General features: G+C 36.6%; 1 protein-coding gene across 1 annotated transcript in view; it reads right to left on the reverse strand.

The window, feature by feature from the left end:
- The window catches only part of LOC135078968 (adenylyl cyclase 78C), a 128,224-nt gene that overhangs the window by 44,927 nt on the left and 56,527 nt on the right, over positions 1-26,770 (reverse strand). The window contains exon 4 of the mRNA XM_063973576.1: positions 5,387-5,457. Coding sequence (XP_063829646.1) covers positions 5,387-5,457 — 71 coding nt within the window. The remainder of the gene's footprint in view (positions 1-5,386; positions 5,458-26,770) is intronic.

Consider the following 26,770-nt stretch of genomic DNA (forward strand, 5'->3'; position numbering starts at 1 on the left):
GGTCAGGTGGACGCAATATACACAGATTTTCAAAAGGCGTTCGATAGAGTCAGCCACAGGGTGCTATTTCACAAGCTGGAATTCATGGGCATACATGGTTGTCTTCTCCGCTGGTTAAGGTCCTACTTATCAAACCGTAGCCAACTTGTTGCTTTAAAGGGTTACCACTCGCAACCGGTCCCGATTACGTCTGGGGTTCCACAAGGATCACACTTGGGTCCTTTATTTTTCATCTTGTACATCAATGACTTGGTTCCGAGACTTAAAAATCTCAAGTTGCTTTACGCTGATGACTTAAAGATTTATGCACAGGTATCCACTTTACAAGATTGCTAGATCTTACAACTGGACCTGGACATATTACAGGAATGGTGCGGTCAAAACGGTATGTCACTGAATGTCGGGAAGTGTTCGGTGCTGACCTTCACGCGCACTAAAAGTCCTCTGATTTTCCAGTATAGTGTCAAGGGCGTCCCTCTAGAGCGGAAGCAATCGGTCCGGGACCTCGGCGTTATCTTCGACTCGGAACTGAGCTTCAGGGACCATTATGATGCGTTATGCAGAAAGTGCAATCAACTACTGGGTTTCATATGTCGCATGTCTAGGGAATTCAAGTCGCACAAAAGCGCGGTCTGCTTGTTTCGTTCTCTGTTACTGAGTCGCCTTGAGTATGCGTCCATTATCTGGTCACCTCAATACCAAACGCACATTGATAGGATAGAGGCAATACAGAGGCGTTTTCTCAGGGTATTAACGTACAGACATGGATATAAGGGCAAACTACTTACCTATAGCGATCGACTGGATCATTTTAAACTGGTCAACCTCGAGACGCGTCGCAAAGCTCATGGAATATTCTGCTTATTCAAGATCCTCAATGGGTCGGTTTCTACAGCGACCTTGTCTCGAGTCCAAATTAAGATACCAAAACGTTCCCTTAGAGTCCCCCGAACATTCGAAGTGCTACTATGTACCAGTAACGCGTCCTCTCACAGCGCCATGCATAGAATCTGCCGAGACTTTAACAAGCTCACACCCGATATAGAGGAGGTGCCTGACATCTACAGCCTTACCCTAAACAAATTCAAAAAAGCTGTTAATGAATTGTTACTTAAATAATTCCTCTCTCATCTTTATTTCTTAGAGAATTATTGATTTAAAATTCATTATATTTATTAATAACTTGTTTCCATTATTAATTAACATTAAATAATTATTTTTCTATTTATAATTTATGTATTATGTATAATTATAATTATTGTTAACTCGAATAGTATTGTATGTTGTGTGCACTTTTTATTGGAGCTGCAACAAGTTTTACTGTATAGCCTGCTTTAAAAGCTTTGTATGTTATGGTTGTATCCCTGTTTTGTGCACCAAATAAAATAAATAAATAAAAATACTACACCGCTTTTCCGCAGTAAGTAAGTGGATAATGTCATCCATTTCTAAAGTTTTATCGCAAAAGTCATGCTTATCAAAAAGCTACACTTTTAACTGCCCACTACTTATCTGGTTTATGAGTAGTAAGCAAGGCTGTAAGAAAAGGGCTGAAATGTTAAAGTAGGCATCACGGAAGAACAATAGACTGGCGTTAGCTATCTCTTGAGCTAAATCATGCTCAAGTGGCCCAGGGCCAGGGTTACCATATTTCTGATATTTCCCGGAAAATCGGGAATTTCAGAAATCGTATGTAACTACTCGTAAGTTGGTATTTGTATGGTCTAAGGCTGAGGAGGAACACCTAACTTTGAAGATAACGGTGTTTTTTTTGTATAAAGTTTGACAGATTTTTGACGTTTGTCAAAGTTAAAGTAAGATGGTGCAACCCAGCCTAAGATGCAAATATAATAGTGTAAGATTATTTGCTTATCATTTCATTAATTAATAGAGCATTACTATAATGGCTAATTTTTAAAAGCCTACACTTAATTCTGGCATTTAATGACAATTAGTGGTCAGTTTATACTATACGAGTATTATGATTGTTATTGTTTTTTTATATCTAGGAATTAGAATGTCAAGAAGTATTTTATAGTCGACCACTCTATTCGAAAATTACAAGTACCTATGTGTCCAACGTTCTAAATTAATATTATTATGCTGGTCACCCGAAAGACCGTAACCAAAGACAAAGCGAATAAAACCCCAGATGTGAAACATCGTGATAAACGGTGCCTTTTTATGATGTTCCCTTTTTGCTGACTACGACCTAGTTCGCCCTATAAACATGAATGGCATTTTTTGCATACTTTTGCGGCTATGAACTTTTAATTTTGCAACGAAACCCGGGACAGTCCGTTCTTTTTAATATGGAAAGGGTTTCTGAAGATTTTCTGGCTATATTAATGTTTTTCTCAATAACAAAGCTATATTTTTATTTCAGATTAATTTTCTATCGAATTTTTACATTTACACAATACATTATCGAGTATGAAATTCCATGAAAAAAACCTACTGAAACAATGTTCTGGAGTTATACTTATTACACGCGCAAACACTGAACTGAACTGAACTATAAATAGGAATTGACACAATATTGTTAATGCATTACGGCCATAATGTTGATAGAAGCTAATATGGGAACACCATTATCAACTAGCGCTGTATAACAGCCACTTAGAAACCGCTCTAACCAGCTACTATGGCCCCACTTCAATAAAATTGCGCTTACGTTCAACACATGATCTATTTTAGTTTTACCATAGAATAATAATGTGGGTATTACCAGGCCTGTTCATCTCCGCGAGTTTACATCGAAAACAAAACACGCACGATGGCCCACCTACAGGATACTATTCGACAAGGCCTCACATACGAGCGAACATTGACTCACGCACGCGTATTCTTGTGTACGATGGAAGAAAATAAAGAAAATGGTGTAATAAATACTGTGCATATTTAACTGCCTAAATAATAATAAAAACACAGAATGTACTTTTTTAAGTTGCCTCAAGACACTGAGAGATAAATAAGTAGTTAATATTATTCATGATAATTCATGCTAAATCATGTATTTCCTCCGCCATTTTCCGCAGTTTGGCACCTCACGTCACATCATTTTACCGAAGTCAGCCCTATAGCTTCGGCGCAGTGCCGATTACTGACGTTTGTCAACAAAATGGTGCTTGACTCTTGAGACAGGCTAAATTACACCATATTGTTAATGACATTGAGCATACATTTTTTTAAATACCTTCGCGAAGTAAAACTTCTGTACGTAGTACTTATTATTATTCTGTGGTATTACTGTTATTCTCTGAATCCATATCTAATGCAAATTGAACCATTATTGTAAGAGCATAATAATTTTATCGACCATGTGGATAAATCAACTTAGGTTTGAACAAAGTAAATGCCGTAGTGGAATCCCTAAAATGGTACTAAAGTAAAAGGTTTTTTATTACTTTTCATAAGTTGAATATACTCGTATCTTAACGTTTATGGGATGAGATAGGAAAAATTTTAAGATACCTACTTATTGTATTCATAAATTCAATCTAAGGTTAACCTCGTGGCAATCATAATTAATATTGTCGACCACACTAGAAGATAGAGTACCTACCTACACAAAAAGAAGCCAATGTTTATTTAAGTATAGCTTTGTACAAACATATCCCCAAACGCAAATTCGCGAAAAAAAAATGGTTTTTAATAGCGGGACTACTCCATAACGCGATTTTCATATTTCAGTCGGATCTAATTTGTTGTGGTTACTTATCCCAGAATTCCCTTTGAATGAACGGGATGGACAGCCCCAAAGCAATTATATTCGGGTACGGTTCAAAGAGCAAGATTTGCAGAACATGTTTGCAAAGGCCAGAGTAATAAATATCATGGCGGTGCAATCAGGGGAAAAAGTCAGTTCCCCGAAGTCAATAGGAAAAAGTAAAAAGAGTAAAATCCTGGGGCCCAATAGGTACTCACCGTCTCGTACCCTTCGACCGAGCAAACAATTGCAGGTCAATTGTAACTCGCGCCTACAAACCTCCCTTCCTCTTTGATAACCCAGGACAAAAACTACAGTTAACTCATTTTCATGAGAAACGATGCTAGTCATTTCACCAGCCACCACGTCATGGCTAGGTATAAATGTAGGTTTTACTTCTGAAGTCAAATCTACAATGTAGATGTTTGCTTATTGATAGCTCACTGCGATTACCTTTATCCTTCCTTGAAATACTTGAATATTCTTAACTTATGAGTAAGTTTTACTCGTTTTAGAATAAATAAAATCATCATTTTCTGTTTGTGGAAACAAAAAATCTATAGGACTAATATTATAAATGCGAAAGTAACTCTGTCTGTCTCGCTTTCACGCCACCACTGAACCGATTTTGATGAAATTTGGCATAGAGACAGTTTGAGTCCCGGGAAAGGACATAGGATAGTTTTTATCCCGGTTTTTTGAAACAGGTACGCGCGCGATAAAGTTGTTTTTCTGTGACAGACAAAATTCCACGCGGGCGAAGCCGCTGGTGGAAAGCTAGTATTTTAATATTATCGTTGCAAGATACGACGATTCGTATAAGTAGGTATCTTACGAAATAACTTTTGGGTGTGTTTTTTGTCTTTTTTCGTAAAGACGTGAAAGATGACTCGAGCGATTCATAAACGCTATGTTATTATTGTACTTACCTTAGGTATGAAGATAAATATTGAACATGAATTACAGAGTTACCTACTCAATAGTAAAGCGCAAAGTTTAGAATACGAGTACCTACCTAAGTATTGAGCTTTTGTCTTTGAAGCCAGTTTCTACGAATATTCAGGTATTCAGGTGAGTTATTCTGTGGGCTGGCTGTTGTATTACAATGTTTGAGTTGGCCCATCCAAGCGAGGACAAGTTTGGTTTGTTTAGTTACGCTCGGGGTGGACAATGTACTATACAATGTAAGTACACGTGTATCCGCCATTGTGTTAACGAATGTCGCAGATAGCCTGATTTGTATTGGAAAGTGAAGGTCCACGTAAAGCTTGAGGCAAAGCTTATAGAAGAGAGTAAACTTGTTTCGTTTTATTTCAATTGCAGAAAGCTGACATTTTAAGGCCCGATTCAACCAAATTTTTATCCGAGAATAACTCCTGGTATAACTGGCACATTGAAAGTTTCAGTATGGGAAATATGTCAAAACTGACGATTTATTCTGAGATGAATATTTACTCTTGTTGGGTCGAATCCACCCTAAGGCATATAATACGGAATCAATTCCACCCACATTTTGCTTTACATTTCATGCCTAAATTTTCGTGTAGATTATATCAGGATTTAAAGTTTTATACTTTTTACGTATACCTAGGTAGATCTTAGTTTATTTTAGAATCGTGGTTACAATAGCTTATGACGTGACAGTTGTATAACTTTTGACTGTTGTTAAAGACTCACGTGTTCAGTGGTGACATCTTCTTCGCCGATTCCCGACGGCAGTTCCACCATCGTCTCCAGCCAGTTGCGGCCTGAAACAAATCATCTACATTAAATGCCGTCATCTCGTTTACATAATGCACATCATATACAGTGCGAGCGGCGCAGGACTGGTCTGTGGAAATCCTTGGGGGAGGCCTTTGTCCAGCCCAGCAGTGGACGTCTTTCGGCTGAAACGAACGATATAGTGTAAATTTAGTAAACGTTCATAATTTATGTGATTAATTTATGCATATGCAGTCGCAATCATGTAGTAAACGATCCTTACACAATCACTACCATGATGAAGACAGGAGCAACGTCGACCCAGGTTCTGAATTCATGTGACAGCATTCAAGAAACTCTTAGAAAAGACGATGTTGTGATCTTAGCAATAGGTTCAAACGATAAAAATCCCTACATCCTTCTCTCGGAATTAGGGGCAGCGTTGTATAAACTAAGAAACTTTAATGTGTTTATAGTAAATGTATTAAATAGTACACATCTTAACATAGGCTTATTGAACTATAATATTAAATTATTAGTAAGGAATTATGAAAAATGTAAATTTATAGATACTAAAAATAATAAGATGTATTTACAGGAATTATGCTTCAAATTAAATATTGAAATAGACTATTTACATTATAAACATGAGTATCTCGCACCGCAGAAAGTAAAAAATCGACTATACCAAAATAACATTACACACACAAAATTAAATATTCCTAATGATATGACTATGAGAGATAATATTAATAAGACACAAACATTGATAACAAATTATTTTCCTAAAATAGTGAAAAAGAATAACCAAAATAATGACATTGAGTTTTTTCGTTCCGGTGACAAAACTAACACTATTTCACCAAAATATAGCCAGCATCCTTAGCAAACAAGACCTATTTATGGTAACATTGGATGAACTAAACAATGAACTGAATGGTGTTGATTTTATTTGCCTTTCAGAGACATTTATCAAAAAAGGCTCTGAGAAAAATCTCAACATTAGTAACTTTAAAATGGTCGCTTCTTTTTGCAGAGGGGAACGACGTGGTGGCACTTGTATTTTAGTAAAAAATAATTTAGAGTACAAGACCTTAGACATAACTCAGGCATTACCATACACATTTGAATGTTGTGCAGTAGAGATTATACAATATAATCTTATAATTGTCTGCATATACAGAACTCCAAATTCTAAATTAGATATCTTTTTCCAACAGCTTCAGGCTCTTCTTAGCATGTTATCAAAAAAACGCAATAAGAAAATAATACTTTGCGGAGATTGGAATGTAGATATGTTGCAAAATAATAAACACAGCAAAGATTTAAAAAGTCTGTTGAGTAATTATAATATAAATAATCATATTAATTCTCCTACCCGTAAAAACGCTTGCTTAGACCTGATCACAAGTAATTTAAATGTTAACGTGACCTCAAAAATACATTGTTTATGTTTGTCGGATCATGAAACGGGGCAAAGTATAACCTTTGAACTTGACACAGACCCTAAATATAAAAAAAAGATAAAGTTTTGGTTTGAATATAGGCGTGATATGTGCAAGGAGAACGTAAAAAAATTTATCGACTGTATATCTGCACTATCATTTATGGAAGTTATTCAGGAAAGTGATATTAACAAAGCATTTAAGTACTTCCATGATATCATCATCCTATTTTTTAATCTATGCTTTCCAATCATAAAAGTAAAGGTAAAAAATAAACCTTTGAAAAATAATTGGCTTACTAAAGGTTTGAAGCGTTGCTGTATTCATAAAAGACAGCTATACCTCAAATATCGATTATCCAAAGGAAATAAAAATATAACAAAAAAAAGATACTTAAACTACACTAGAATACTAAAAAAATGTATACATCAAGCACAAAAAAATACAAATACACATTATATTGCTAATTCAAAAAACGTTTGCAAAACATCATGGGATGTCCTAAAAAAATACACACAAAATACAGACTTTAGAAAAGACATTCAAAATATAAATTATCCCATCATCCCACTTAACATCAGGTGCGATTGTGGTCAAATACCTGCCTTGTTATGCATAAAAAAAAAAAAAAAAAAAAAAAAAAAAAAACTTGACAATAATAAATTAATTGACAATCCTAAAGATATATGTGACGAATTTAATAAATATTATATAGAATTGACGAAAAATAATAAAAATGACAGGGAAACGCAACTCAAACAAGCATTAAACAATATACCATTTCACCCTAATACCATATTTTTAACTCCTGTTAATGAAAATGATATATTTAAGATAATAAAAGGTCTAAGAAACACTAATTCTGCAGGTTACGACAACATCAACACAGAAATCATAAAAAAATGTGCTGAATTTGTATCGATCCCCTTAGCCTATTTAGTAAATCTTTCTCTCGAACAGGGTCGGTTTCCGGTAGAACTAAAACGATCCATTGTGAAACCCCTTTACAAGAATGGTGCTGATGATGAGCTAGGTAATTACCGACCCATTACCTTGATACCTATATTGTCTAAAATATTTGAAAAGGTTATGCATAATAAGATAACAACATTCATTTCATCTGAAAAGCTATTAAAGGATGAACAGTTTGGGTTCCGTAAGAATAGCTCAACGACGCTTGCTTGTTTTCATTTGATAAGGGAAGTAACACAAAATCTAAATGACGCAATGCACACATTAGCCATATTTTTAGACATGAGCAAAGCTTTTGATTTTGTCTCTCATAAGCTGCTACTTAACAAACTGGATAGATATGGTATAAGGGGAAACGCTCTATCCTGGATAGAAAGCTATCTAACGGACCGTCAACAGTGCGTAGAAATCACAAGAATATCTGAGAATGTTAAGAAAACATACTCATCTTCATACTGCTATAATAGATGCGGTGTTCCCCAGGGTAGCGTATTAGGACCGTTGTTATTTCTTTTGTACATTAATGACTTGCCAAATGTCACTAACCAACGATGTTTACTTTTTGCCGACGATACCACTCTTACCGTTAAATGTAAAAATAAAGAAGAGTTAGATCGTATTGCAAGTACTGAATTATGTAAAATAATAAAATGGCTTGAATGTAATAATTTGAATCTTAATGTTAATAAAACCAAATATATTAAATTTGAAGCAAAATTCAACAATGACATAAAACTACTTGACATATATTGTGACAATCGTAAAATAGAACATATAAATTCGACAAAGTTTTTAGGATTAAAAATAGATCAATTTTGTAATTGGAAAGACCATATTGACTATATAGTTAGCAAAATTGACAGATTTGTTTACGCCCTCCGCAGAGTTAGACAAGTAGCATCTAAAGATGCAGCAGTCATGGCTTATCATGGATATGTGGGATCTGTGCTACGATATGGTCTCATATTATGGGGAAACTCTGTGGATATGCCAAGAGCTTTTAAAGTGCAAAAGAAATGTATTCGATCAATCTGTGGGGTACATTATTTGGATAGTTGTAAACCTCTATTCAAGGCTCTAAACATTTTGCCACTTCCCTGCCTATATATATTGGAAATTTCGATTTTTGTTAAAAGATACATTCATCTCTTCGATAAAAACAAAGACTTTGATAGGTACAGAGGCAGGAAAACTGAAAATTTGAGAATTCCTCCACAAAGATTGACCCTCTACTCAAGGAATGTGTATTGTATGGCAATAAAAATATTTAATAAATTACCCGAAGATATTAAAACATTGACATTTACTAAATTTAGAAATAATTTATTAGAATTCTTAAAACAAAAGATGTATTACACAGTCAATGAATTCCTGACAGAAAAATCTTTTTGACATTTTGTACTTGACATCTAAAAATTTCTTAAAATATGACATTGTGTATCATTGACATTGTATGAATCTAATGTAATAATATGTTTGTGCTATTTCAATAATTCATAATCATTTTCTGACATTTGCATGACATTCAATTAATAATGATACTACTTTTTAATATTAAAAACATAACCGTATTTTTTGTAATATTTGCACATCGTATGTACGATAGAATATGTTGGAAACTTCTCTTTTTAAAACCATTTGTAACCGTATTCTGGCAAATAAATGATTTATTATTATTATTATTATGTGATGTATGATTTCGTAGCTAACTGCACGCAGTAGCAGCAGACGACATGTCGCCGCCACACGTCACTTTCCATGAAATACTTTCAGATGACGTGTCGCTAGCAACCAATGCTCTTCATAAAATACATAGAAACCATTAGTGTTACGACGACACGTTCACTACTGCTGCGTGCAGTCGGCTTCGAAATCATACCTTATGAGTCATCACCAATGACAGCATGTAATCTAGTTACCAAAGTAAAGTGAACTTCCTGTAAATACTTTGTGCTCTTAAGTGAATTGTGCACACAAATTACTTTTCAGAATTATTTGCCACGCAATTTCCTTATTGCTGTGGCACTTCCCTTTTACCCTTTGATGCGGAAATTCCTTGAGATTTCCGAGAAAAGTTTTCGTAGAGTCGATCTATTACAACAGTGAGTTACTTTGAGAGTTGTAACACAATGGTGCTTGATAGAAAAGGTCTGCAATGAACAAACTTCCATACGACTCGTATTATTTCAATAAACAGATAACATAAACGGAAAGCAAGCTTCTTCAGCTTAGCTAAACTTAAAATTAAAAGATGAAAAACTAACTATTCATTTATTCAAACATAAAAAAACTCATAAAACTCATTTGTTTCTGCAAATAGGTAGACTTTTAAAAAGCACTTTTACACGTCCCAGTATTAACCCTACCACTGCTTCGGGACAATAAATGGGCCAGTGCTGAGAAGAAGCAGCACAAGAAACTCAGTCACTATTACTACTAGGCTAAATTCTAAAGTAACACTGTTTGTCTGCTGATACCTTTTCACGCTGAAGCCTCTGATCGATTTTGCAAACATAGTTTGGGACCCAGGAAAAACATATGCTAGTTTTTACCTCTATTCACGCGGGTTAAACCTAGTTTGGAATTAAAGATACCTATGTCACAGTTAGTTGAAACAATTTTATCTGAATCATTTTGAAACAACGCGTTTTCCCTTGTTAAAACTAGTTGTTCCAGAGGTATTTAGTGAAAACCTAGTTAAAACGGGTTTTAACTGTGATACCTATACGAGTACTATGTAGAGTCATAGTCATAATGAAACATGTGCCAAAAAGCGTATCCTCAGAATTAATCGTGACAGGCTAAAAGGCATTGTCGCTCAGAGTCAGTTTCAGCGTGTCCTGTCCATTCATTACGGTTAATGCATTCCATATGAAATATGTTGGCGGACAATGATACGTCAGAATGGACGAAATAACAGCGTGGATTTATCGGGCTTTCAAGTTGAGGTGTAACGAGTGACATGGTGTTATATTATATCGTGCTACGAAAACTAGGACAACTATGGCAATTGGATCATTTGATGTGCTGGCAACATATAACATATAGAGACCGCGCGTCTTATAATAAAAAGTATTCAATATATTTTGCGATATGTTTTTTTATTAGGATGTGGCCCTTAGGCCCAGAAAAGACGGTGAAACGCAACTGCAACGAAACTGCAACTGCTAGTTACTTTTGAGTTGCATCTAAGTTTCTGCCATAGCGTCCGTTGAGAGACCACACATGACGCGACCAGTTTGAAACTGTCAGTTTCAGTTTCATTCATCAGAATCATCACAAAGTTGCAGTTTCGTTGCAGTTGCGTTTTACCGTCTGTTCTGGGCCTTAGTCTACAATCCATGGAACCATGATATTACATAAATGTTCGATGCATTAATAGGCTTTATTGGTAGAGTTTAGATACGATGGATTCTTGGGGTAAAATCGCGCCGTTCTTATGTTAGCGATGGATTTCCAACAAAGTAATTATGACATGTTATTTTTCGAGTAGCCTGAAATACATGAAATAGTCTAACTAGGTTTATCACCCGCTTCAATGGTAAAGATAAACACTTCTACACCCTCCATTGTACGCTAAACTACAATTTTACAACTTTCGGTTTAATATTAACTTGGTACTTCTTTGAAACGCAGTCGACGCGACGCAACGATGAAATGTAGATGAAACTTTGAATGCAAACACGTGTTTACACTCAAACTTTACACTAAAAGCTGAAATGTGTGTAGTACCCAGATAGTAGGTTTTAAAATTCATTTTGTTTAGTAGAGAAAAGCAGCATTACTTTCACTTTAGTCTTTACAGTCCAGCATTTATTATGCCTTTTCAAAATATGTATCCAGACAATTTTGATGACGAAACTTCAGTTTTCCCCACAGTATGTTTAAACATACGGTTAAATTTAACCGTAATTTCCTAATTCGAAAAGGCAATATGATATCGCCTAGAAATACAATGCATTGACGATTTTTCATAAATATGTTTTCCCCGACAAAGGGAAAATTCCGCTTCTTTCAAATTATATCAAAACATATGCTGTGCACACATATGGTAATGTCTCTCGAAGATCGCGATATTGATTTTTACGACATCACATTTCTTTGTACAGGGTGGCCCAGAAGAAAGTTCACTTTTGAAAATTCAAGGAAACGAAAACTGTTCATTTTTGTAGAACTTTAACTATTGCAATTTAAAGGAAATTTTGTGCAATTTATTTTAAAATTTACTTTCTTTCATACATTTTATCGTACATGTGATTCCCTTGACGTTTACAACATTCGGTCAACATACATCAAAATTTTGGAAAACTTTCGTTAGAGTTGCCTCGAAATGGATTCAGGATGGATGAATGCTGCAGAGTTTTTGGATTATTAGAGTATACTCTGCTCATAAGGTAACCCCACAAAAAGAAGTCTGCTGGAATGAGATTAGCGCTTCTTAGAGGCAGTGAGATTTCACCCCTGCTTAATTGGTTTGTTGCATTGAAAGGATGATTAATTTTTGAGAGCGCTATACTGGTAGGCTGAAAGGCTTTTCGATTTCAAAGCTGCAAGATTCGCAAGGCTATGACCGGAGCACTTGGTTTCATCAAGATGGGGCTACGTGTCACACTTCAAATGAGAGCATTTAGATGGTAAGAGACATGTTCCCACAAAAAAATAATTTTAGGCAGGGGTGACATCTCCTGGCCCCCAGGAAGCCCTGATCTCATTCCAGAAAATTCTTTTTGTGGTGTTACATTAAGAATAGAGTGTACTTTTATAAACCAACAACCATGCAGCAACTGAAGCTGAGCATTCGGAAAAATATTGAAAATAGGTTTCGAGGTAATTCAGATACAGATGTTGCAACCACATTTGAGACATTCTTCTCAAACATTGCGTCCGAAACAACTAAAGCATTGAATTCATCGCCAATTCTTGCAGAGTCTCTCTTAAAATCTAATGTCACCGAGTGCCAGTCTTTACTCCAGTTCAGGCATATAGATTGTAATACAGTAATTAAAACCTTCAGAGAATTGAATATGAAAAAAACCGAGGACCTTTGGGGAATCTCTGTCAGTATTATTGGGACAATTATTGACACCATAGCTCCTCACCTTGCATTCATTTTTAACACATGCATTGATCAAGGTTGCTTTCCTAGTTTAATGAAATTAAGTAAAATAATCCCATTGTTTAAGGCTGGTGATAAATGTGACCCCTCTAATTTTCGGCCGATTTCTATTTTACCAGTACTTAGCAAAATTTTTGAGAAAATTATATTTCATCAACTTCTTTCTCATTTTATTTTCAACAAATTACTTCACAATAAACAATTTGGTTTTACCAAAGGTAGAAGTACTACTGACGCTGGAGTAGCACTACTGAAACACGTCTTTGATGCTTGGGAGAGTAAAAAAGACGCTGTTGGTATTTTTTGTGACCTTTCAAAAGCGTTTGATTGTGTAGACCACCAAACCTTACTAAAAAAATTGCGACATTATGGTGTTTCGGATGAGGCACTTGATCTGTTGAACTCGTATCTCACAGGCAGAAAGCAAAAAGTTTGTATTAATGGAACTGAGTCTTCTGGAGCACCTCTTACCATGGGTGTGCCGCAGGGATCGATATTGGGACCTTTGCTATTTCTTATTTATATTAATGACCTTCCCTACTTTGTAAAAGATCTATGTGATATTGTGTTATTTGCTGATGACACATCTCTCATTTTCAAAGTTGATAGAGGTAAAGTAAACCTTGATGATATAAATGACACACTCTCACAGGTTTTGCATTGGTTTACTGTTAATAACTTATTGTTAAATGCAAACAAAACTAAGTGCATTAAATTTACCTTACCTAATGTGAGGCAGGTTCCCACACAATTGATGGTGAAGAATGAACCATTAAATAGCATAAGTTCCACAACATTCTTGGGAATCACTTTAGACTCTAAACTTCAGTGGGGTCCTCATATTGAAACCTTGTCAGCAAGGCTCAGTTCAGCTGCTTTTGCAGTGAGAAAGATAAGGCAATTAACTGACATTGAAACGGCAAGGCTAGTTTATTTTAGCTATTTTCATAGTATAATGTCATACGGCATATTGTTGTGGGGCTCAGCTGCGGACATTGAAACTGTGTTCGTTCTGCAGAAGAGAGCAGTGCGGGCCATTTATAACCTTGGACCCCGATTTTCCTTGAGAGAATTCTTTAAGGAGATTAATATACTGACAGTAGCTTCACAGTTCATTTATGAAAACCTTTTATATGTTCGCAAAAATATAGAGCAATTTACTAGAAAGAGTGATTTACACAAGTTCAATACAAGAAACAAAAATAAACTTGCCGTTCCAAATTTCAGACTGCACAAGATTGGTAATTCATTTATGGGGAAATGTATTAAACTTTTCAATAAATTACCACAAACTGTTGTAGAATTGCCCATTCATAAATTTAAAGCACATATCAAAAGCACCTTAATGAAAAAGGGCTACTATAAAGTTGATGATTATATAAAGGATAAAAATGTTTGGAATGTTTGACTACCTAGCTCGCATTAATACTTATGACTATAATTTGTATATTTTAAAGACTGTAAAACCTTGAAAAGGAGGCTGACAATAGTGACTGAGTTTCTTGCGCTGCTTCTTCTCAGCACTGGCCCATTTATTGTCCCGAAGCAGTGGTAGGGTTAATATTGGGACGTGTAAAAGCGCTTTTTTAAAGCCTATTTGCAAAAATAAATGAATTTTATGAATTTTAATTTTATTCTAACGAACGCATTTCAAGATTTTGATGTATGTTGATCGAATGTTGTAAGCGTCAAGGAATTATCTCCTGGGCGAAGTAATTAAATAAAGTTAAATTTAAAAATAAATTGCATTAAATTTCCTTTAAATTGCAATAGTAAAAGTTCTATAAAAATGTACAGTTTTCGTTTCCTTGAATTTTCAAAAGTGAACTTTCTTCTGGGCCACCCTGTAGCAAGTGGCACATAAATATTGGTTTCCGAAATCGCACCGGCATTCACTGGTACGGTCACAATCGATTAGGGCATTGCGGTGAACTTCACCACATCTGAACTAACATTTAGGCACAGTTTACCTAATAGTTACTATTTAGGTAGCCTCCATAACCACAGCTAAACACCGTTTGTTCTGTTTGTGTACTGCGGTTGTGCTTAAGTAAGCTTTAGGCTTTATATTTATATTTTTTAGTGATAGTACATTAGTAGAGCTACCTCCCCTAGCAGTTTGATTCACCCATTCTGGGACACCCTGTATGTCCAACAGCAAACTGTTATTTGAAATTGTTAAAAGCAACATTTATCAAACATTAAAATTTATTTTAACGTTTTGCAGGGGTGGTGAAAAGTAGAGTATTTTCCATTAAGATAATTCCCTCGCTGCACTCAGGATTCAGTTTTTAACCTAGAATCCTGCGCTACTTTATACTCGGAATTCGAGATGGCGCCCGTAACCTAATTATACCCTTAATTAAATTAAAGAGGATTTAGGACGCTATTTGGATCAAATATGTAATTGCTCAATAATGAAAAATAAATAAAATAAATAAAAAAAAAATAATGCACAAAGCTCAATCGAATTTAGGTACATATAGGTAGGTACAGTAGATACAGGTATAGGTACAAACGTTGTTTATTTATTTTTATTTATTTATTTATATTAGGAAGACCAGGGTTTACATAATTGATTATTTTACAGTTAATAACAATTGATAACCACTTATAGGTCCCCACAGATAGAATTGTGGTGGATATTTAAAGAAATTATAAAAACAGATAAAATTTATACGATACACGATACACCCAATGTTGTAACAAAGAGATAGCAATTTTACCATATTAGAGTTCCCGTTACCTCATATTTATAATAAACAACATGATAAAAAAAAAACTTACATGATAGGCTTGAAAAAACGCTCGCTCAGCAGCCGCCTAAGCGCTGGTATGCTAGTATAGAATAAATCAATATCTAGTTCCTTACTCAGTCTGTTAAATCTGTCGCCAGCACGCCATATAAAGCTATTCTGTCTATAGTTAGTGGTCGCCTTCGGAAGAAAAATAAGTGGATTAAATCTCATGGGCCTTAGAGGCGCCCTCAGAGATATTTTGGCTAGTAGGTGTGGGCAGTCAATTACACCTGTGGCAATCTTTTGCAAATATGTGACGTCCGCTATCTCGCGCCTCAGTTCCAAAGGAAGAAGGTGGTGTTTTCTGCAGAGGGGTAGGTATTCTGAGGAATTATAAGATTCTTTCATGCGAAAGCAGAGAAATTTCACAAACTTCCTCTGAATACTCTCCAGTCGAGATATGTACACCTGATATCTAGGGTTCCAAACCTGTGACGCATATTCTAAGTGGCTACGGACAAAGGTGCAGTACAAAATCTTCAGTGTTTTAGCCTTAGTAAAGCCAACAGAGCTACGCATCACAAATCCGAGGGCCTGACAGGCTTTGGTTGCGATATTATCGATATGAGAGTCAAATAATAGCTTCATGTCATGCGTTACACCGAGATCTTTAATACTGGTTTTGCGTTCAAGTGAAGTCCCTTTGAGTGTATATGTGGACAAATGAATGGCTTGTTTACGGGAAAAAGTGACCGCAAAACATTTAGAGGGATTAAGATCAAGTTGGTTGCAAAAGCAGTAATATTCCAAGCGCAACAGATCGGCCTGGAGAGCATCAGCATCTTCTTTTGACGAAATTGTAGTAAAAATTTTCATATCGTCAGCGAAGCAAAGAAGACGAGATGAGTGGAGGCACGAGTTTATGTCATTTACGAAGATTAAAAATAATAAAGGGCCCAGTAGCGATCCTTGGGGCACACCACTGGGTATGGGCACCCAACTGGACATATAGTTGCTGACTACCACAGCCTGAGTACGATTTGAGATATATGAGGTTAACCACCTGAGTAAATCACCTCTAATGCCGATTTTTTGTAATTTCGATAAAAGGATACCGTGGTTTATACGATCAAAACATTTGCTGTAATCTGTATATATGACATCGATCTGTTTCCCGTTGTCCATTGCCTCGGTAATATAGTCATTAAGAACGACCAAATTCGATACTGTCGATCGTCCCCTCAGAAAGCCGTGTTGATAATCACTAAATGCGGTCTTAAGTGAAGCATAGATTTGGTCGTACACTATTTTTTCAAATACCTTTGAAATTATACAGAGTTTAGAGATCGGCCTGTAATTTAAGACGTCAACCTTGGACCCCTTTTTATGAACTGGTGTGATGAAAGCTGATTTCCAAATCCCAGGCACTGAGCACTCGAGGAGAGATTTTTGAAAGAGGAGACAAATTGGTAAAGATAATGCCTCGGCACAGTTAATTAAGATCGGTGCGGACAGAAGATCAGGGCCAGCCGATTTGGAGGGATCCAGTTTTGAGAGTAGCTTCCGAACTACGGTTTGGTCGATCTCTATTGAGGAGACATCGCACGCACTACCGCCAGATAGGTCATTTGGGGACATTACATGTTGGTCTAGCGGTGACAAAGGAATGTTGGGGTCTAAAAAAGTAGATTTGAAATAATCCGAGAATGCATTACAGATATTTTCACCTGTGTCGACCATGGCATCCTCATACTTCATGCTGCTGGGCATGGAGTTACAGTTGCGGCGCGACTTAATGTAAGACCAAAAATGTTTGGGATTGGTTCTAATAGAATCTTCTACAGATGAAATGTAATTATTATAACAAAGCGATTCGATGGTTTTTACTCTTTTACATAATACTTTATAGGATTCAAGGTCGCATCTGTTTTTATAAATTTTGTATTTATGTTGATACTTGCGCTTTTCTTTAATGGCTTTAATTAGTGATGGGGAGTACCATTTAGGGTTTGAGTTGCTATAGACCAACTTGTGAGGGATATATTTATCCCGTAGGGCATTTAGAATCGAGTAAAAAGAACTAACTGCACTCTCAAGCGACACATCCAGAAACTTACCAGACCAATCAATGCCAGATATCTCCTCATTCATGGAATCATAATCAGCTTTATCATACCTGTAGCGTATTGATGGCGATGTCTTAAGAGGGTCATAGGCTGAAAAACATAAAGAAACCGTCAAGGCGCTGTGGTGGGGATCTATAGGTACCAAGGGGTCGTCACATTCACTAACTATTACTTCTTCATTCGACAATACTAAGTCTAGAATTCTTCCGTACGAATTAATAATACCATTATATTGTCGGAGGTGACACGTATTGAGTTCGTCGATTAATAGTTGTTCATCCGGAGTACGGTAGTTGTTAGGGGAAAAAGAACCCATGGCATCGGGGAGCCAAGCTATACCACTAAGATTAAAATCACCAATAATAAGAAAAGTGTCGAACGGGTGAGCTAAAATAATGTCACTTAATTTAGTTAAAAAATTAGATAGTTGCAGAGAGAAGGTGTTGCCACGGTTTTGATTACACAAATATAATACACATAGGTGAATTCTATTAACTTTTTTGGTATTTTTACATTTAACCGTTAATGTTATCCACAAATCCTCAGCGGAGGACTGGAATTGCTGTTGTGTAACAACAGATAACTCTTTACGCGTTGCCACCAACACACCACCGCCGCGACCCTGTCCCGTAAGGGCATAGTCCCGGTCCCGCCTCCAGACCACATACCTACTATCGAATAACTCCGTGTCAGATACACTATGCACTAACCAGGTCTCAGTAAGAACGACTACGTCATACGATTGTAAAAGTAGGTTACGAGAAAAAGATATAGTTTTAGATCTTAGTCCGCGCACATTCTGATAGTAAAGTGATAGTTGACGTTCCCTATTTAAATTAGCACTGTTATTCATTACAGAATGCCGATTGATAGCAATTGCATAGTAGCCATATAGAAACATAGCACCACAACATTAGATTAATATAATCTAAGACCACAATGAATAAAACACAGCTCAATGGCGAGCGAATATTTCTAACCCGGCAGACGCGCGAGCGCAAGCGATCCGGAGTAGTAATGAGAACGACGGCGTACGCAGGTAGAAGCGATATGCAAATTAGGCGCAGTGTTGTAGCAAAAAATGTGACAGTGCGACGGAACGGAAAGCGACAACATGATCTATAGACAGTGGGCGTGAGCGAGAGAAGTATAGGCATGGCGACACGCAGTCTAAGCAGAAACAACCCGTTGCGTAAAGTTGAATTGGTGTAGACTAGATAACAAAAGAGAGGTGTTCGGGTACGACTGCGGCCACTGGGCAAAGCAGAGGTTGCAAACCTATTAACAATTGTGTCTGACTTTAAATTAATTAGATTTTGAGACAAGCTAAAGAATATTGTGTCGTTAAATATTAAAAATTGTACAGTAAAAATGATAATTAATTCAACAGTCCAAACAGTTAAGTAAGTTAAACTATGTATGAAGTAGATTAAGAAAGTTTGTTTAAATCATTTTCGGTGTTAATAATCTTAACGTTTGACATGTCGTTCTTTCTTACGTGAATCTTTCCATACTTGACCCAGATATAACGGTAGTCTTTAGCCTTGAGTACAGACTTCGTTTTAGTCAGGAGTTTTTTGTAATCTGGGGTTAGATGGTCATTGATAAAAACACGTCCAGTGCCGGCGAAGCCTAGATCCTCCACAGATATTGTCTTCAGGGCTCGTGCTGCAGCCACGAATTCTTCCTTTATGTATCGATTGATAAAACACACAATTATTGACCTATCTTTCGAGTCATGTATGGGGATCCGTGACACATAATTTATTTGCGACTTCGGGACAGCGTAATTGATGACCTTGCTGATGGATTCCACAACAGAAAACAGGTTTTCTCCCTTCCTTTGTGGAACTCCTTTAATCTCGATGTTATTGAGGCGGGCCCACTGCTCTCGCGCTGAGGAATCATTCTTGACCTGGTTTAAGACTTCTTGGGTCGTCGTGACAGTTTCCCGTATGTTTACTACTTCAGGAAGCCTCGATTCCACACTGGTCAGTCGGGCAGAGAAATCATCCAGTTTCGCGCTATTGAATTCACAGGATGCTCTGAGATCTGCAATCTCGGTTTTTATTGTCTTGACATCTTCGAGGAGAGTAGGAAGCGAAGAGAGCTGCAACCTTATGCCCCGGATCTCATTCAGAATGACTTCCAGCGATGCCGATTCAGGTGAGGGAGCCGGTGAAGGGCTGGGTGAGGGATTCCTGCAGGCGGGACATTTCCAGGCCGCTCGTCTGTCAGACCGCAATTTGCGATAGGCTGTTTCCGAAATGTTGGCACAGGTGAAATCCAGGTGCCTCTTGCATGATCCACACTGCGCTCCATCATTGAAACTCGAGTTGCACATCGCGCACTTCATGGTTGATTTTAGAGTGAAACGAGAGCACAAAGTTAACAAAAAAGGTTGACAACTACTGGGGTGACTGTTGAGCCGGTGTACGTGTTCCGACAACGAGTGTTCGAGCGGTACTGTTGTGCTCATGGTACTTAAAAAAATAATTGTTATTTATTAGGGCTTAAGCTTCAACCACACCAATGCGTGCAAATCGCCATCGCCGCCGGCGCGATCAAAGGCGAATGACAGGTCGCGCGACCCATGACAGTTCACGCGACCTGTCATTTCCCTATGATCGCGCCGGCGATGGCGATCTGCACGCGTTGGTGTGGTTGAAGCATTAGGCACTTGCATACTTTGATATGAGGAAAACGTTATACTCGATGCGTTATTTTGCGTCAATTCAAAATGCGTCAATATTGTTTGTTATTATATTTTATTAAACAAACTATACCTATAGCAGTTGTTAATATTGGACAGGATTACAGCCTGAACTTTCCCGTCGATAGCTGTCTCTATGTAACAAAAAGAATATTTTTTTCCTTATGAAAAGGTAACAAACAAGGAAGGAACAACAAACTAGGAACTGATAACAGAGAACTCACTAATTAAAAGACATAGCCACTAATGAGGGTTTTCGCGATTGAAAAATCCCCCAGATGGCAATACGTAGACGCGAGGTCCAAATGCTGCATGATTGGTTATTTTTGACATGACATTGACAGATATGTCAAAATCCACCAATCACGCAGCAGTCAGACCCCACATCCACGTCCCGCCATCTGGCGGATTTTTCAATTGCGAAAACCCTCATTAAGGAACTATACCTTAAAATATGTACTACCTCCCTATCTATCACCTTATGCAAGTATTCTTTTTAGCATATTTGTACAATTTACTCGTATATTATGTTCAAATTCAATGTTCTATTCTACGTTACTGATAGTACCTCATTAAGTGGTAATAATTATTAAATAGACCTATTATTATATGTAGTATATGCTATATTCCGGCAACCCAGCGTGTCACGGCGACTCTTCTTCTGTGTACATCTACAAAACCCTAAAACAACTTGGTTGTTTGTTTCCAAAGACTAATAAAACCGAACATAAAAACAGGAATGGCTGTAAAAACACTTATTTTGCAACAATTCATCGGCATTACCGCGGTTATACAACGATTTAGTCGCCATAAACCGATTCGACTGCACAAAAAATAATATTGGCCACCAGATATTTATGGTGTTTGTCTGTTTTCGCGTAAACCGCGTGAAACATTACGCTTTTATAGGTTGATTGATGTCCGACAACTCGATTTACAATGTTGTAAAAGCTGTAAAATCATGTATGGTTTCATAATGGATTTTCGGTTGCTACAATAGCAGATTTTACATCCGTTTGTTGGTAAAATATGAACATTCTAGTGTTATAGGTACCTAAGTTTCAACTAATAATTGAAATGAGGGAAAAAGCTAATTTCAACTTTTTCCTTAATCCTGTTTTCACCGGTTGTTTTTTGTGTAACGTAAAACAAATAATTAATGCTAAATATAGACAGAGCGATCAATATCAGAGCGATTTATATCCAAATACTTTTAAATCCATCTGTGGTACGGATATGTCCGTTTTGTATCAATTCAAAGGGCATCCAAATTTTAACTTGGAAACAAATCCTGAATTCCTTTCGCACCCCATTGAGCCTTTTATGAAAAAATACGAATTTTTAATTACGTTTTACCAACTCGGGCGTTAATTTAACCTTAAGATGTCAGATAAATATTACAATTAGAATAATATTACAATTTGTTGTTTCCTTGTGTACGCGTTTGTCTTGTTATTTGTCCAAATAAATTAGTAATTTTCCAAAAAAGTTGTAGTATGATGTGCAGTATCTGATCTGACAAATAGCTTTTAAAATAACTCAACAGAATAATTTGTTGCCAAACGAAAATCCAATCAGCCCGGTTAATGAATCTACTATCCGAACGATTTGTCATGGTTACTGGTTACTATACAATACTATAACCATGCTAAGGCTGGCTACACATATTGGCCCCAATGTTGGTCTCAAGTCCCCAACGCCACTTTTTCAACGTGTGGATTTAGAAAATAGTATAGGCGACGAAAGATCCACACGTTATGCCGGCGTCACACATTGTGTATATTATAGTCTAGGATCCAATACACCAATGTAGAGTCTTGGCCCTACGTTTTAAGGACGAAACACACTTATCAACTCGGAAAGGGACCGTAAGTAACTTCGGACAGTATTCTTTGTATGAAACTTCGTACTGAAACATTCACTTATCCACACATTTAACGTAAACGCCTCGCTTCGCGACGAAAGGCGATACGTGTACGGTGTTGATCCCTTTCCGGGTTGAGAAGTGTGCTTTTATGTCCAAAGACTAATTTACACATTTGGAGCCAATACATGTATAGTCAATGTGTGTGGCGCTGGCATTAGACCACTGGCATCGGGACCAACGTTGGGGCCAAAGTGTGGGGCCAGCCTAACGTTAGTCAGTTCGTCTCATCGTAACCAATCAAGGCGCTTGTTCAGCCGCTTACAAACCATTCACTGGCTTTATTTCATTGGGAATGAAAATTAAAACTATCACGAATGCTTTCGTGCTACATCGAGTACCTACTTAAGATGTCTATATCTCTTATGTGAGAAATAAAAAGCTTATTTGGTTAACAATACAAAACACAAGTAAAATATTCTATGTAATAAGTATAGATATTTTCTTCAGTGAAATACGAGTAAAAACGAAGAAAATGCAAGCTTCTAGGATTTTCTGTGCCCCTAACAAGCAAAATACACCATATACAGAAACTAAGCCATTAAAAGTAGGTTAGCAACGCGTTTCAAAGGTCTGCCTGCCTCAAAAGGTTCATTAATTCAATTAAATAATTCACACACTTCAAACGTTTATTCGCTCCGTTCATTTCGTTAATCACGAAGAAACGCTCTCGTCGTTACCTGATATATTATTGAGTGACGTCACACGTGAAAACTTTGGAATGTTACTCGTAAATTCGTAACAAATTAAAATTCTTCAATAAACAAAAGGGAAATAACTTACTATTTATAGTATTATACCTAACAATCGTGAAGGACAGAATCTTTTACGGTGTAGACTTTCATAAAATTTCAAGGGTTAACCCTTAGTTAAGGTTAACCTTAAAACTTTCAGTCTTTACGATCTGAGATGACCATGCTAAAAAAATTCTAACACGTTCACGGTCTGAAAAGTTTAAAATTGTAGAGAACTCTTATCTCTAAGAGTCCATAAAGGTCCTAATTTTAGCCTCACAAAAACACATTTAGAATTTTAGATATAAGATGTCTAAACTTCTTGCAATTGTATTTGTTTTTAGAATAAGTAAGTTCAATATAAGAGACTCGCCACACAGCAAGCGCTTCTTACTTTCTCTAATGTTTACCTTTTATTATAAAACTAACAGGCTTAAATCGTAAAATAATAATATGTTTTCTTTTTATATGACTGCGTGTTTACGGATAGTGAACAACCTCGTTAAGCCGCCGTGCGCACGCTGAATGGTCCATTTGCTTCGTTCGATTAATTGATATCATTATAGAGCAGACTTTTGACTTCACAGCACCTATTGTTCTATTAAGTATTTAAGTTAAACCACATCTCTTTTTTCTTCTTCGTCGCTAGAGGAGACCGAAGTGAGTTGTACAGAGAAGAGTAATTGTGACATCGATTTTTGAAAACCTATTTAAGTATCAGCGAGCTTGCAACAGCGCGCATTTGTTAACTTGAGACTAACTTAGAACTAAAAATATAAATCTTTGATAACATTTAGAGCAACACAAATCGTTTTATTTGCCGATTCTGACAGTCCAAGAGTCATATATTTAAACACGTAGAACGTTACGGTCATAGTAATTAATTAACTAGTAATTCTTAACTATCAATTAGTAGAATGGTATGAACACTGGCAGGTGTTGAAGCCGATAAAAAAGTTTACCGTACCAATACAAATAAATTCAATAAGTTAATATTATCTAAGTAACGGCAACCACTCGACCGTACCAAGCCAAACATAAATTACTGCACAGTTTTTGCTGCACTTATTTATGAGAAACTGCACGTAATAGAGCTTAGAGTTTTATCTCTTTTAACTATCTAGGCGTCAAAAATTCAAGGAGAATGCAAAAAATAATGCTACATTAAACAACACTCATAAATTATTACTATGTGTTTAATTAGTTGAACTTTTCACATAAATAAATCATTAGCAAACATTATGCTTCATGTTTTGGATTTGATTGTGGTTTTTACAGGAACCGTTACAAGACGAAAAATTTAACAGTATGTCAAACGCCTTGTATTTTTTATAACTAATCTGTCTTAGGCACTTAAAAATGGTGCGAGTGTCGTTACATTATTGTAAGGAGTAGAATGAACCAGCAAACCCGTGGCCGTAGGGTAGTTCATAAAGTTTTGACAGTCCTACAATAAGATCTCGATTCGAGTGCAAAGTTAAAGTAAAGGCCACGGTCCGGATCGAGTTGTTGACTTCTCGATAACTTTATAACTTTAGGGATTTTTATCGAGATTATGAAAAGGATAGATCGAAGTTGCTATTGAATTTGCTCAGTCTTGTGAAGTTGAAAATGTTTACCCAGCTACAAACAAAAAGGAGAGCAAGCAACCTTTGAGGTGCTTTGAGTGTCTAATGCCCGTTTTCACCATCAATCCCTAATTTTTAAGTGACCCCTTTGAAAACAAAATTCCTGTTATCCTGTAGCATGCTTTTTCAGGTTTGACTTATACGTTTTGGCGCGCTTTTAGCAGCTGAGTGTTACCATAGGGGTCACTTAAAAATTAGGGATTGATGGTGAAAACAGGCATGCGATCAATATCCATCTTAGGCAATCGGTTATTTGTGTCAACAGATTCAATAAATTATTGTATTGTCAACCAACTACTCTATCCATTAATCCAAGTCTTGAAACATTTGTGTTGGATAGTATTTCAAACAGTAGGTAACATAATTGCGGGGCTTGGTCAAATAAACAAGTGAGATTCAGAACCAAAAGTGCGCGAGTCCCACTCGCACTTGGCCTTGGCTTGGCACAGTTTTATATTACATTTTCCTTTGATACAACACCTTCCTTGCATCCTACGGGAATTCCGTGCACATAAATTCCCGGTATAAAAGTAGGCTGTGTCGTGCCTCGCGGGAATTATGTGGCTTTCTTAACGTCACATATTACTTAGCACCGGACACGTTTTATAATTCCAGAGATTGCCCCTGCAAACATTTATGTTGGTATACGCCTACGAGATACAAGCAGGTAAAAATATTTAAAAAATACTATTATTATCCAATGTCCAACAGTGGACGTCATTCGACTGAAACGAACGAACTAAATCTACGAAAGTGTAGTAGCCTACTACAATCAAATAATTCCTCATTAGTGTAGTTACTACAATTTGATTGTATTGAATAAGCTAAACTACTGGAATAATTTGAATAATTTGTCATGCCCTGAGTGCCCAAGCAACTGCACTCAGGAGGATTTGATGAGTGCTACTGACAACGCCACTCTTGTGGCGGAGTTTTGGGCTGACACTGTGTAGGTTTGTTGTCGACACAAAAAGAAGAAGATTTGAAAAATTCTTTCACCATTAGAATCCTACATTACCTGATGCACTCGGTACGAAATTCGCCGGGTCAGGTAGTGTGTAGGAATAAGTAAGCGAATTATATTTTAATGGTCTATGGGATTTTACATTCTTTCAGGTTTATCCAACTTTTCTCTTCGTCAATTTTCCTCGGACTAAGTAACACATTGAAATTACTTCTTCTTAATACCGAACTACGAGAGAGTAAGAAAGCTACCTATCTATTAAAATTACTGTCATTAGTAGTTATTCAGTTAAATATAATAATAGTCTTAATCTGATCCAACAAAGATAAAGGTAAGTTTTTCTTTTCCCGCCAAGTTTCGCCGAGTAAATTCAGAGTCTGCTAGTTCGTAAGTGAATGTAAATTGTTTCTTTCATCAGCCAGGTTGTTGGACAGCATAATTTGAAAGTTTGTTCATCACTTTGCGGATTATGGAGATTGTTTTAAAATAACAGCGCGAACGGCTTAACTCCTAACTCACCGCACGGAACGGGTTTCTCTGAATTTTATGGAAATCCGTAACGTGGACATTTGAAAATTAATTACAGTAATGGATACCGTTTTTTAACAAATAGGGATTTTACTATTGCGCTTCAGAATACCCAGTATATAAATACTAAGGCTGGGTTGCTGCACCATCTTACTTTAACTTTGACAAACGTCAAAAATCTGTCAAACTCCATACAAAAAGCAGCGGTTATCGTTATAGTTACGGTTAAAATTGGGTGGTGCAACTCAGCATTAGTAAACAATAAAACCTATGTCACTGTAAATAGTTCTCTGTATGTTTTGACGCCTAATCCATTGAGCCACTTTCATTAATTTTGGTAAGTTATTAAAAGGATATTTAACACAAGAAAAAGTCTGTGACAAAGATTATTTAGGGATGAAAGGCTATAAGTACTTAATTGTTGGACAACCGATACAAGAACTATGTCAACGAAGAAGTGAATAAGTACTAA

The sequence above is a fragment of the Ostrinia nubilalis genome, chromosome 2, assembly GCF_963855985.1.
Source record: "Ostrinia nubilalis chromosome 2, ilOstNubi1.1, whole genome shotgun sequence".
NCBI classification, from domain to species: domain Eukaryota; kingdom Metazoa; phylum Arthropoda; class Insecta; order Lepidoptera; family Crambidae; genus Ostrinia; species Ostrinia nubilalis.